We start from the raw sequence: 15,060 nt of genomic DNA, 5'->3' as shown, positions 1-15,060 counted from the left end.
AACTTTGAAATTCTCCCTTGTAATTCCAGCCTTTTATTTTTCTGACAAAACAATTCTTTTGTGTATTCGCGAGACTGTCGGGTAGGCACTCGTTAAGTTTTGCGTCTGTTTTTCTTTTCGAAAGATGAGAGTATAATAGCAAAGGTAGAGAGTGGACAGAAGATACCTAATGTTGCTGGGCAATATGGAATAAACAGGTCTACAGTAGGCCTCAGTTCAATCTTATTTAAGAAAAATGCTGTATAATCAAAAAGACTCCAGCAGCTAAAGCAGTAACAAAAATCACTTCTGAGAAATAAAGAACATCGAAGAGTTCGTAATGGAACCTGAAACGGATCTGACGACAGAAGAACGCCTAGAACTTTTGAATGAAGAACACCAAGAAACTCGGCAAGATATGTTTCTTCTGAAAAAGAGGATTAATGTCGATATCTGTTATTAAAGATCCTTTGTAGAAGTGGGAGGATGTCAGAACAACGGTCTTAGAATGGCATCGAAACCATGTTGAGGCTTGGGGACCTCTACAAATACAATGCTATTAATTACTTACGAAAAATCGTGAAGAAGAGAGAAAAAGCAATCGACATTAGACAGATTCTTTAACCCTTCAAAAGGAAAAAAACATTACTAATTAAAACGCAACACTGTGTATGTATGTAGTTTTATTATTACATATAAATAAACGTAGTAAGAAGGTATATATTTTTTATTTTTTAAGGTTTCCAGAACGAATTAATTAAATTCCCATTAAAACCTACGGTAAATCGATAATCGGTTAACGAACAATTCAGATAGTGAACAAAATCTTGGAACGGATTAAGTTCGTTAACCGATCACCCACTGTATTACTATATAAAATTAGATATAGAACAGTAGAATCAAAAAATTTATTTTTAAAGATACTACTATATATTAAATATGTATTTCTATATTTAGCCTCCAAAGTGTATTTTGAGGTTATTAACAGAAGAATGTAGAATGCCAAAAGTATGTCAATATTATATTAAAATTTTCAACTTAAGATTTTAATTTATTTTACTGTAGTATAAAAATACAATTTATTTTATAAATTCATGTTTTATTTCTGTAGGGATCCGATATTACTTATGTATCTAAATTGCATCAAGAATTTGAAGATCATCATAATTATGTAAAAGGAGATGATCGTAGAAGGTGGGAGAAAGAATTTGGAGTAAAACATTATGCTGGAGATGTTGTTTACACAGTTGAAGGATTTTTAGAAAAAAATAAAGATGTTCAACAAGATCAATTGTTTGAATTAATGCAACAGTCTTCAAATACTTTTGTTCAAGACTTAGTGAAATTTCAGGTATAATCAATATTNCCTAGAACTTTTGAATGAAGAACACCAAGAAACTCGGCAAGATATGTTTCTTCTGAAAAAGAGGATTAATGTCGATATCTGTTATTAAAGATCCTTTGTAGAAGTGGGAGGATGTCAGAACAACGGTCTTAGAATGGCATCGAAACCATGTTGAGGCTTGGGGACCTCTACAAATACAATGCTATTAATTACTTACGAAAAATCGTGAAGAAGAGAGAAAAAGCAATCGACATTAGACAGATTCTTTAACCCTTCAAAAGGAAAAAAACATTACTAATTAAAACGCAACACTGTGTATGTATGTAGTTTTATTATTACATATAAATAAACGTAGTAAGAAGGTATATATTTTTTATTTTTTAAGGTTTCCAGAACGAATTAATTAAATTCCCATTAAAACCTACGGTAAATCGATAATCGGTTAACGAACAATTCAGATAGTGAACAAAATCTTGGAACGGATTAAGTTCGTTAACCGATCACCCACTGTATTACTATATAAAATTAGATATAGAACAGTAGAATCAAAAAATTTATTTTTAAAGATACTACTATATATTAAATATGTATTTCTATATTTAGCCTCCAAAGTGTATTTTGAGGTTATTAACAGAAGAATGTAGAATGCCAAAAGTATGTCAATATTATATTAAAATTTTCAACTTAAGATTTTAATTTATTTTACTGTAGTATAAAAATACAATTTATTTTATAAATTCATGTTTTATTTCTGTAGGGATCCGATATTACTTATGTATCTAAATTGCATCAAGAATTTGAAGATCATCATAATTATGTAAAAGGAGATGATCGTAGAAGGTGGGAGAAAGAATTTGGAGTAAAACATTATGCTGGAGATGTTGTTTACACAGTTGAAGGATTTTTAGAAAAAAATAAAGATGTTCAACAAGATCAATTGTTTGAATTAATGCAACAGTCTTCAAATACTTTTGTTCAAGACTTAGTGAAATTTCAGGTATAATCAATATTAATATTATTTAAAATAAAATTGTTATTGATATAATTGATAAAATATAAGTAAAATATATTTTCTTGAATCACATTATGAATTCTCTCATAAATTATTATTAATTTTTATTATATTATATCTGTTACCAGTGGCATAACCAGAAACTTCAAATAGAGGAAATTTTTACTATTTTTTTATTATAAAATTTATAATAAAAGTAATTATTTTTTATAATGCAATTTAAGTATTTTAAAAAAGTAAGCAAGCATGTGCTTTTTTCAGCTTTTTTGAAATTTAACAGTTTTTAAAAAAATTTCTTTTGAAGGTACTCACTCACTCTAGTTGCTCATTCTGATTGTGCCACTGCCTGTTACATTCTAATTTTACAAGAGTACTGACATTTTGATTTCATATATTTGTTATTTTAATAACTATATATATATATATATATGTATATGTATGTATAGGATTTATTAGGAGTTACTATTAATCGTCTTGGTAATGGAAGTACAATGTCTAGAACTATGACAAAAGGTCGTCCTACTGTAGCTGATGCTTTCCGTCATCAATTAACTGCTCTTGTTGATGTTTTACAAGCTACAACACCCTGGTAATTATAGTCTAAAATTGATATAAAATAATAATGAAATTATGTGGACTTGATAATTTACAGAATTTAATACTCTCAATTGTCATCACCTAATATTAAATAAAAAAATGTTTTAATAATTGGGTGACCATAAAATCTTTCTCTGATTACAAACATTTATTGTGTAAAACCTATGCTATGTATAAGTATACAGTTTTCATCAAATTTATAGTTTAATCAAAAAATTTTTTCACTAGACATTTCAACATATACTCCATTTGTGGCCTGAGAATGTCAAGTTGATATTTAGAGTGGGAATCAAACTTGCAACTTCTGTTTACTATGGCAATGCATCTGCAAATTAGGCAAAAATTGTTGATATGAGTCTTACTCCATATAGATATTCTTTCCCAGAATATTATAAATTAATTGCTTTAATTATTAAATTTAATGCACGATTGTAACTTAACCATTTACCTTTAGTCCAAATTATGTAATATTTGTATATTTAATTTGCCAACTTATAACCTGATAATGAAATATTAAATTGGAATTTCGTCGGATGATATTTTTTGAGTTAATTGAAGACACAGACTGTCCAAAAAAATTTTTGGTAAACACCATTTTTTTCACTTCATGTGTTTCAGAACAAACTTTTTGACGACCTGACCTTCTTTTTTGGGCTACTTGGCCGTCAAGTGTACAAACATTCCTTTAAAAAAAAACAGAACATGTGAAGTGAATAAATGGTGTTTACCAAAAATTTTTTTGGACAGTCTATGTCTTCAATTAAATCAAGAAATATTAAATGTTAATAATAATTTAATAATTAATTTTTTATGTCCTGTATTGTTTTATTTGTTTAAAATACATTTTTTTTTATTAGTGTATGGTTGTATTTTATATGGAACAAGTTACAACAAAAACAAGAATTTTGTGACTCTGAAATTTTTGATAAATATCAATAGATAATCATTGCTTTCAATTTATGAGCTCTATGATGGCCTTTCTTTTCTGCTAGACTTATTACGCCATCATTCAGAAACAGGACAAGCTTTAGAAAATCACATTTTATTTCCTAGAGTATGCATTTTGGACTTCGAGTCTCTTATCAACTCTACACAAGAAGCATATTACAGATAATCATTGAGTTATGATTTAAGTAGAAAATTTCTAGATCTAAAACTTAAGTTTAATTATTTATACAGTAGAGTGTCGTTTATCTGGAGGTCGGTTATCCGAAACGCCGGTTATCCGAAGGAATTCCAGTCGACAAATTTAAATTTTCACCAGTGCTGTGGCGCTGCAATCTTTGGCTGTCTTTGGCNCAAGAATTTTGTGACTCTGAAATTTTTGATAAATATCAATAGATAATCATTGCTTTCAATTTATGAGCTCTATGATGGCCTTTCTTTTCTGCTAGACTTATTACGCCATCATTCAGAAACAGGACAAGCTTTAGAAAATCACATTTTATTTCCTAGAGTATGCATTTTGGACTTCGAGTCTCTTATCAACTCTACACAAGAAGCATATTACAGATAATCATTGAGTTATGATTTAAGTAGAAAATTTCTAGATCTAAAACTTAAGTTTAATTATTTATACAGTAGAGTGTCGTTTATCTGGAGGTCGGTTATCCGAAACGCCGGTTATCCGAAGGAATTCCAGTCGACAAATTTAAATTTTCACCAGTGCTGTGGCGCTGCAATCTTTGGCTATGTCTTAGGCTACTCAAATATTTTACGTTTTTGATACTAAATTAACTTGTGAAGTATAATTTTTTATTGTTTTTATATTTTTCAATATATTTATTTTGTTCGTACAAAGTAAAAAAATAATTTTTAATGATACAATAGTCTTCGTTAGGCTTAACATCGACGAAAATTCAATGTGAAGCGACACGCAACGGAGAAAAATTTCAACACGGGATAAATTCATATATTTTTTCGCACATAATCGGTTATCTGAAAAATAAGTTATCCGAACAACCCCAGTCCCCAATTGATTCGGATAAACGACGCTCTACTGTATTTCTTATTGATAATTCAAACATGAAATTAATTGGAGTATATATACTTTCTATCTAAAAAGTAACTTGACCAAATATTTCTAGTGAACAATGCATATGCCAGAATGTAAATATACAATCTGCTAATTTTTGCCTTGTTTTTGCCATTTGAAGCTCAATTCTTGTCTTGTAGGCAGGTCTAGTATTTTCCCATCCTCCCTGTTTATCAGTTATAGATCCTATAAACATATTCCTGTTCTCAAAGCTCAAAGTTCACATGAAAGGATATTGTTATGATAGTTTAAAAGACATTCGAAGCAAGTATGACAATGGAATTGAAGAGCATCTGAAAAGGATTTTTTTGACAATAACTTTGATTGGATATATGAACTTTGTAAGGAGTGCATTGCCAATGCAGAGAACTATGTAGAACATCATAATTGATAGAGATTTGTAGCTCAGTTTGTACATTTTTCCTAGTCTACTTACTTTTGAGACAGACAGTGTATGTTATTTATTCAACTATAAAACTTTAAGAATCTTTTCATTAAATTAAATCAAATTCAGTAAAATTATACTATAATTTATAAAAAGAATTTAAACAAATTTCAATGTGAAATTTATTTTATAAAAATAAAACAATTTTTTCATTCATAAAATTTTTATTAAGGTATGTTCGATGTATAAAACCTAATACAAAGAAAATGCCAAATAATTATGATGATGAACAAGTTTTAACACAACTGTGTTATTTAGGAATGTTGGATATTATAAGAATTCGACGAGAAGTAAGTTATTTGAATAAAAATGTTATTAAAACTTATGTATATTAATTCTATAAATTTATAGATAAAATATTTTACAGGGTTTTCCTATTCATACATCATTTAAAGAATTTTTATTACGGTATCGAGGTTTAGTAAGGAGCAAATATCCAAGTGATCCTCGTGAAGGAGTGAGTTATATATTGCAGTCTCTTGGATTTTCTAAAATGGAATGGCAAATTGGAAAAACTAAGGTAATCTTTTTAATATAATTTAATAATGTAAACATTTTTGAGATTTTAAAACTTTGTTATTTGATGTATAAGATAACTATTATTATGAATATCATTACATCATTTGATCATTTAGCTTGTTGAATATGATATCTAAATTATCAAGGATTTAATATTCTGAACATTCTGTTAACTCAATTACATATTAATTGAATACTTGTTAATTACTGTTAATTGTAAGTAATCCAGTTCATAACCAATACTTTCATATTTTAAATTAACTTTATCAAAGTCCTTCATTATTTGTTTAATTTAATATGGCAAGTGTTGTAATAAATTATATTTATATATATAGGGAAGTTCATTTTAATCAATCTTCTGGAATAACTCAAAAAATATGCATTTTGTAAAAACCTTATTAAAACAAAAATGTTAGACTTCATGGTGCTAGTAGACGGTTCTATCTGTTTTATCATAGATGACACTTTAATTGGTGAAAATGGGGTCAACTTTTTTTTGTTAAATGGGAATCCTCATTTTTTTTATTGCATTGTGATTTTACAAAAAAAAACTTTTATATTCAACATTTTCATTGTTTTACTTTTAAAACAAACTTTTATCTGAAACATTTTTTCTGAAAGATGCACTTATCAGAAGTTACGAGTGTTTGAACTTTTATGCAACAGCATATCACATGCACACAAGTCTGTGGATATCTGCAAAGTTAGTTAAAGAACAGTAAAATTGATTCTTTAGGATGATGATAAAATGCTGGGGATTGCAAACAGTTACAATAGTATTAACCAAATTCTTTTTACATAATATGCATTCATTATACTTTAAAGTTTTTTCAAATACTTTGAAGTTACATTTATATTAATTCATTATTTAATATCAATTTGAATTGTAAACAAAATTTTCATGTTGAATTTACCATTTTAAATTTATACAGTGCCTTTTACTGTTTGTTGGAATTGCCAATTATTTGTCTTTAAACTGCATGATTGTAGCAAGTGTTCATCTCATTGCAGTTTTAAAAATTATTATAATTTTTAATATTTAGCAATTAGATAATTTATTAAAAAATTATTTTTTTATTAATTTGCATTTATCATTTTTCAAGTTTATTTTGATTTCATTATATTTTTAGGTATTTTTAAGAAGTTGTGTTCATGAACCTTTGGAAGATCAAAGAACAATACTTATTCATGCTATGGCTATAATTATTCAAAAAACTTGGAGGGGATTTTTATGTAAAAGAAGTAAGATTATTAAAAATAATATAAATATATTTTTCAACAAGATTACTTTATTTCAATTTCATAAATGATATAAAATATCATTGTTTTATAATATCTAAATTTTATACAGGTTGATCAGAAAGTTGTGCAACTGAAACTAAACTTTTGAATTTTTACTGAAAGTAAAAGCTCCAAAATGACATCAAATAATAGTACACAATTTTATTTTACAAAATATGGTGTTGTTATATTTAAAACTTTAGTATTAGGATATTTATTATGGAATTCTCTAGACCTCTTATCAATACATATGAACAAGTGCAGGAGTATTGTTTAATTAAGAACACATACTCTACTTGTAAAAAATGTTTTTTTTTTTCCATACTGCAAATAGGAGCTAATGGCACTATCTATGACAAAAGGCATTATCAATAACAAATATGCTTCAAAACATTCAAAATTTCTTATTTTCGATGAAATATATGCCATTTGAAGTTGTTTTCATCAAACTGTGTGATGTATTGTTAATTATAGTGATGTTCAATAAAACTACATCACTTTCATTTTTCACCTTTAAGTTTCTAAATTATTTTATTGCTTAAAATTATTATTATAATAGAAGCAAAATTTGGCATGGTGTCTTGAATATGAGGAGCATTGATGCTATTAAGTTTTGGTGGTTAAAGGTTGAGAAGGTGAGGAAGCTAGAGGAACATTGTGTGTCATATCTCGAGAGTGTAGGACTTAATGAAGATTTTATTGTTTATTAATGTTTGTAATTTTATATGGAAATTGTAGATTTAAGTCACATTTGTTATGTCTGCCTTTATTAACTGTGCTGTAGGTCTCCAGACATTTAGGAAAAAATAAAATTTAAATTGTTGTGTCAGTTATCTCTTTCTTTCAGTCTTAGAAAAGGGTTACTATTGGAGTGGTAACTGTTAGGTTTCATTACAAGAGACAAACTCATTGATTTATTTCCAAATACATTACCATTGTTACATTACTTGTACAGTGGAAAGATTCCATATATTTCTTAGCCAAGATATTAACAAAAGGTTTGTTTAAAATATACATATTTTTTACTGTTGGTCATTCATACACCAGGGCTGTTTGTATCTGTAATATAAGGCAGCTGAAATTTCTCTTTGTTGATGATCCTTTTGGTACTTCTGGGATGACTTGTTGTGTTGTTTGTTGTTCATAGACACAGTTTTCCATGGTTCTTCCTCAGAAAATGATTCTTTGTATGCACCAAAGCTGTTGACAAATATCCAACAAATGCCATTTTGGAAAAGGATTTTTGTCTCATTATCAATTTTTGTTTGAGCAGTCATGCAAAGCATTTGTTGGAAGTTGTTTCATATCACAGAATGACATTGCTATTTGAGTTACTTCAAACTTATTTTGGTGTTGTGAATTTCAAATAATGTCCTTGTACTGTTCCAAAGAATACACATTTTTGTACTTTCAGATATCTTTCTCAATATGTGCAAAGTCATGGTCAGAATCAAGCATGCTGTTGCCTGCTTCAGGAACTTGTGATCTATCACTTTGAAAAGACTTTCCAGGTCAGATTCTACCACAGATACACAACTGTTAAGTTCTTGTTATGACCTCTGTAGAAATTTGACTATACAGTTAAGTGAGAGTCTATTATTCTTGAGATAGAGAATTTCTGAGATATTGAAAAAATAAATCAATTTGTAAATATGTTTGAATGAAAATGGTCTGGTAAGCTTGCAAACAACTATATGGGACTATATCCAACTATAATTTTAAAAATAATTAAAATCAGAACAGGAATCTTATTGGAATTGAGATTTTTTAGTAGAATTTATATTGGATATTGTTAGAAATTGTAGTATTGTCTCATCACTGATAAATATCACAATGCTCTATTCTATCAATTTTTTATGTATAAATTAGAAATGTTTTACCATTTAATAAAGATTGAAGAATACTGCTTATTTATTAATTTGATAATATCAGCATATAAATAAATGTTATATATACAGGATGTTCATACAGTTTGTGTACAATTTAAAAAATTCATAACTTTATTAGTGATAGAAAATATCTGTAAAAAATATTAGAAAGCTTAATGTACCTAATTTTCAGTAAAATTATTTAGTAATGGATTGGACGAGATGGACCATTTTCCTAGCCTCCATATTTTCCAGACTTGACTCATTAGATTTTTTTATGGGGACATGTGAAAACAATAGTGTATGCAACCAAACCTTGATCATTAGAAGAATTGAAAGCTAAAATAACTAATGTGATTTCAGGCATTACTGTAAATCAATTGTTAAATGTTTTTAGAGAACTACAAAATCATATTACCCTTTGTATTACTAATGATAGTGGGCATGTGGAAACTTAATAAAATACAATAAAACAAGAAAAAAAATACAGATTTTCTTATTTCCAATACATTCTACATAATTTCTCTATCACAAATACTATTTAATAATAAAGTTATAAATTTTTTAAATTGCACATTAATTGTACTATCAAAGAGTACATGAAACATTTTTTAATTTTCCTTTTTTTCTGACTTATAGAGGACTAAAAATTTCTTAACTCTAAACCATTTTTTAAAAAATGAAATAGAATTTAAAAGGTTAAAAAATCAAATTACTTTTTGTAGAGAGAAAACACTTTTTTATTATATCATATTTATCCCTATCTCCATAAGTCAGAAAAGAAGGAAAATTTGAAAAATTTTTGTGTACTCTTTGATAGTACAATTAAGTAAGATTGAAAAATTCTGACTCCATTGTTTTAAATAATTTATTTTATTTTTATATAATAAATATATATATATATATATAACATTTATTTATATACTGATATACATATATTTAAATTGTATAAAATTCTAAATTTAAATGGAAATTAAATATGTTTATAAATAATTGTATAATATATTGTTAATAGTTTATCTGAAGAAAAGGAAAGCTGCAATTTGTTTTCAAAGGCGATTTCGTGGACGTCGTCAAAGATTATGCTACCTTCGTATGCGAAGAGCTGCAATTACACTACAAGTAATATTTTAAATTTAAATTAATTAACTATTAATAATGCCTAGTAGTAAATAATTATAAAAATTTATTTTAAGTTCTTATTAATTCTTAAGCCTATTAATAAAATTAAAAAAGTTAAATTAATTATGCTTGACTAAAAATATTTGACAAAAAAATATGAGAAAATTGTGTTATATACTAAAAAATATAGCCTTAAATGTAAATTTCTAAATATCAAAGTTTTATACTAATTATGTGTTAGAGGAAAATTTGAACTTATCTTATGTAATAGAATTTCATAACTTTTGTAAATGATTTTTTTTATTAACAATTGTAATCTTTATTTTTTTATTTCTTTCTCAAAAAGACACTGTGGCCAGGTTGGCTTTTTACAAGCATCTTAAATTAAAATCAACGAAAAAAGTATAAGTAAAACAAAAACAGGATGCGAGCTGAGAAAGAAAATTACTTTCTACCTTAAGTCCAAAAATCAATTGAGAACAAATATCACAGTGGCTTAAAGTTTTTTCCTTTTTTTACGTTCTTTTTGAAGATTTCATAACTTGATATGTTACTAAAATTGTTGCACAGACTATTCCAATAGAAGATTAATTGAAAGCTTCTGAATAATTAAAAGTTTCTAAGTTTTGCATATTTGGATTTCTGCTGTAGTTGCTGCTAACAAAAACACATCTGCTTAATATAAATAAAATTTATTAAGGCTCCAAGACCTATATTATTTTTTAATGATAGATGGCATTTTTATGTTAGAAATCTGCATATTCTTAACAAAAAATACTAATTACATCTTTTGTTACAGCAATTACATTAACTAAGAATAATGTATGAAAGTTTGATAAGGCTTTATTGTAAAAGTTGTTAAAAATTATAAAAAATATTTATAATTTTTAAATTTTATTTAATTATGTATTAATAAGTTTATCATTTTTCATTTCACTTGTTAATAAAATTCATATGTGAAATTACATTTTTAGCCTAAATGCTTTGACCCCATTTTTTTATCATAGCATAAAACTCCAGGCTTATGTTTAACCACTCAGCAGTGACCGACGGATATAGCTGTGAGGTCAGCCGATTAGGGGTGAGGTGTTTTCGACAGCCGAGCGGTTAATTCTGTTGTGTGGGCGCGGAATGACTCACCGAGGCAGGTTTACCATATAAAACCGTTTAATAATATACATAAATCGTTCTTACAACAATCTAATGCGGGCAAGAGCTTATCCCACGATGGGTTTCTGTCACAGTTCCTAAAAATCGGACAGTTCGATTGGTCCTTGGGGAGCTTTCGGCACTGTGGACGCAGAGAACGATGGCTCCGGGGCACGCACCAACACTTGTAGTGATGTCCTCGGTTGACAAGTCGAACCTCGACGATCCTGGACGTGACCTCGGCGATCCTAGAGTGGACGGGTTGGCGAAACCAGTTCCTAGGTCGTCGGAAGAGCCTTCGTTGCGTCTCGGTCGGGAGCACCAAATCCCGACAGGTGAGCACTACACACCAAAACCCAAGACTCCGTAAAGTTCCCGAAAACGCGGTTTTATCGATTTTTCCACCGCGGTCGCCTCTCCATTGGTCTCTCCTCGTCACATGGTGACAATTCGAAACTCCAGGAAGGGCGCGGGAGAGGTCAACGTCGCGTCGGAACACGACTCCTCTCCAACCTCGTTTTCCTCGACTTTACTCTATCTATTGTTTAAAATCTTTTAACAAGACAAAAGGTTCATTGTTTAAATCCGATCTTTAAGTTCGCTCTTTCGCACTACGAAACTTGACTCATTTAAAAAGTCGTTATTGGCCTGCTTTCGGACCCCGTTTGGGTCCTCACAGGGCACCCCCCTTTTGTTTAAAATGTCGCCACCTGATGCGACATTTCAACCGTTGCTTTGGTGCCTCGTGGCCGTCCCCTCCAAAGGAGAGGTCCACTCGGGATCGGACAATGAACTGCTAGCTCACAATCGCGTGGCCATCCAGCCGTAAGGTGTCGCGTAACATTTAACAAAGTTTGCGATTTTCTTTCTTAGGATTACATTTCCTTTTTTTTCCCTAACTGAACCCGTTTTTTTTTTTCAAAGAAATTTTTGTTTTCTCCATAGATTGAGCAATTCATATGAATCTTAAAATCCGATTCAAAATCTCCCAAGAAAAAGCCAAAAAGGGAAAATATCAAATGTATTCGCGTTCCTGCTCAATTTCTCTATTTAGGACCACGAACAGTGATTCAATATCTAATCTGACTTCTCTGTCACAACAGAGTGAACGCAAAAGCTGCTACATGCACTTCCGGTATGCTTTCGTATCTGGTACGTGCATACCCTGTTCGGAAGTCACAAATATGTTTGGCATCCTCGTCATAGCTCCCTTTTTCCAATGTCTGTCTTCTGATTCGGTGTGGATCTTTGTTTCTCTGTCTTCCGATTTTTTTCCTTGACAGATCTTTCCAATTCCAACCTCACCGTCAGAGACCAGTACATTTTTCGTCGTTTCTGTCTAAAGGGGCTTTTGTTGACACATAGGACACAATGACAACAATTTCGGTTTTCCTCCGATTGTCATTTATCATCTTTCGTTGCTTTCTGTGCGTCTTTTCCAGTGTGACGGCTGTGATCATCATGCTCGCGTATTTGGGGAAAATTTTCTTAATCTTTAAATTTGATTATATAAACTACTCAACCTTTGACAAATTCATCAGTGTTTCATTCGTGACAAAGTTGTTTTTCCGAACAAAAATTTTTTTTCTTTTCAGTTCTACAGTTTTGAACTTGAAAAACGCGTTTCTAACCTGAACATTCAGGATCCACAATGAAAAATTTTTACAAATATGAGTTCGTTTCGCGACAATTCTGTTCTCCCGAACGTTTGTATGTACACTTTTTTTTTTCTGTATGGTGACCTCTCCCCTCAGAAGAGCTCACTATTTACATTGAGTAAATAGCCCGACGGGTGTAGGTGGCAGCAAGCGCTCCTGAACCTGATTTTGGGACGTTGTCGCGCCTCCCTCTTCTGTGTTTCGGTGGAGAGGTTCCACCGTTTGCCCGAACTTATGTGTTTTGGGCAGTACCCAAGGATATTCGTCTGCGGGTCCCTGACTTCTCAAAGCGTATCTGTGAGACGGTTGAGTCGCGGTCGCGTGCTGACTAATTTCTACAGTTTCCGCTGACTCTGCCTGATCGGGTTTTATCGAATTTAGGATGAATTCATCCCAGGGGTCTATGATAACAGGTACGGGTTGTTCCGATGTTGACGTTTCAGCTTTCTCCGTCTTAGGACTAAGCTCGTCGGAGGCGAAGGATTCGAATTCTATTCGCGCGACAGCAGGTTTCATTCTATTTGCATGTGTGTGTAACTTCTTTCCCGTAAGGATATGTTGGACGACGAAGTCGACTGGACTGGTCTCCGCTATTATTTTATACGGTCCCTGCCATCTAGGTGCTAACTTCCTTTTTAACCCTGTAGGGACTACTACTTCCGTCACAAATACTCGGTTGCCTAGTAAAAACTTATGGGGTTTATTTTTGCGATCATGGGACACCTTCCTGTCCTGTGCTGCTTTCTCCGCATGTTCCTGCGCCAATCTATGAGCTAAAGCTAACCTCGACCTCAGTTCACTCACATAGTTCTCACTAACATCGTAACTAGGTCGGCTAGGTTCGGTAACCACATCGAACGGAAACACGGGATCTCTCCCATACACTAAATAGTAAGGTGTCTCATTTGTGCTAGAATGCACAGTGGAGTTATATGCGAAAAGTGCAAATGGGACCATCTCGTCCCAATTGCGTTGGTCTACATCTGTGTAATGCGTCAAAATATCTACCAAAGTTTTATTTAATCGCTCCACCATCCCATTGCATTGTGGATGGTAAGCGGTGGTGCAAAAGTTCGCAAACCTCCCGCATCATCTTTGACGTGAAATTTGCGCCTCGATCGGTTAGTAGCTGCTTAGGAACAGAGTGTCTTAAGATTACTTGCGTGACAAATGCTCTAGCGACCGTTTTTGCGGTTATGTCGGGCAATGGCACTGCCTCGGCCCAACGCGAAAAGTGATCCACGAAGACTAATAAATATTTATTGCCATTGTGGGTAGTTGGAAAGGGGCCTTGGATATCAAGGGCAGTCCTCTCGAATACCTTAGTAATCCTTGGAAAAATCTATAAGGGTGCCTGATGTCCTTGCAAAGGTCGTCTTCGCATACTACACTCCTGGCATGACTGACAATAGTGAGTTATGTCTTTATTCATGTCTGTCCAATAGAATTGCGTCTGCAACTTTTTCTTTAATTTTTTTGCTCCCAAGTGTCCTGAACTAGGGATGTCATGAAACATCTTCAAGACATATTCGACCATGTTTTTGGGCGCTACTAATCTGTCCCAGATTTCATTTCTGTCAGGGTTTGACTTTCTATGATATAACGTCTGCTCTGCATCTAAATAAAATTCTCTACTCTCGGGACTCTGACTTTGTTCTTGTGATGTCGAAGCGCCTGTCAAACGCCGACTAATTTCTATGCAAAATGGGTCCTTTTGTTGTTGTTCTCGGATCTGAGCCTTGCTGTATATAGGGTGTAACTCGTCAATGGATGCTATTGGCACTCTACTCAATGCATCTGCATTGGTATGGGCCTTTCCTGGACGATGAACTATCTCAAACTGATATTCTTGTAAAGCCAAGTTCCACCTGCTCAATCGCGAGCTCTCATCCTTCACATTTATGAGCCATTTTAGAGGTCGGTGATCGGTTATGATCTTAAATTTCCGACCATACAAGTACGGCCTAAAATATTTTATTGCCCAGATGACTGCTAGGCATTCTTTCTCTGTCGTGCTGTAATTTCGCTCTGCTTTCTTGAGCAAACGGCT

The 15,060-nt window shown here is 31.4% G+C and overlaps 2 protein-coding genes across 4 annotated transcripts in view; both read left to right on the top strand.

Annotated features, from left to right (window-relative positions):
* LOC111622764 (myosin-I heavy chain-like) overlaps positions 1 to 1,336 on the top strand; it is a 45,193-nt gene extending 43,857 nt beyond the window's left edge. The window contains exons 5-7 of the mRNA XM_023365187.1: positions 132 to 144; positions 937 to 987; positions 1,091 to 1,336. Coding sequence (XP_023220955.1) covers positions 132 to 144; positions 937 to 987; positions 1,091 to 1,336 — 310 coding nt within the window. The remainder of the gene's footprint in view (positions 1 to 131; positions 145 to 936; positions 988 to 1,090) is intronic.
* A 516-nt stretch (positions 1,337 to 1,852) lies between these two features.
* The window catches only part of LOC111622772 (myosin-I heavy chain-like), a 66,850-nt gene continuing 53,642 nt past the window's right edge, over positions 1,853 to 15,060 (top strand). For all 3 annotated transcript variants that reach the window (XM_023365195.1, XM_023365194.1, XM_023365192.1), the window contains exons 1-7: positions 1,853 to 1,978; positions 2,082 to 2,321; positions 2,783 to 2,925; positions 5,586 to 5,703; positions 5,781 to 5,933; positions 7,063 to 7,174; positions 10,097 to 10,203. In XM_023365195.1, coding sequence (XP_023220963.1) covers positions 1,970 to 1,978; positions 2,082 to 2,321; positions 2,783 to 2,925; positions 5,586 to 5,703; positions 5,781 to 5,933; positions 7,063 to 7,174; positions 10,097 to 10,203 — 882 coding nt within the window. In that variant the 5' untranslated portion in view covers positions 1,853 to 1,969. The remainder of the gene's footprint in view (positions 1,979 to 2,081; positions 2,322 to 2,782; positions 2,926 to 5,585; positions 5,704 to 5,780; positions 5,934 to 7,062; positions 7,175 to 10,096; positions 10,204 to 15,060) is intronic.

The sequence above is a fragment of the Centruroides sculpturatus genome, unplaced genomic scaffold (genome assembly GCF_000671375.1).
Source record: "Centruroides sculpturatus isolate CEXI.00-Female unplaced genomic scaffold, Cexi_2.0 scaffold157, whole genome shotgun sequence".
Classification (NCBI taxonomy): Eukaryota; Metazoa; Arthropoda; class Arachnida; order Scorpiones; family Buthidae; genus Centruroides; species Centruroides sculpturatus.
This window is presented reverse-complemented; position numbering and strand designations above follow the sequence as displayed.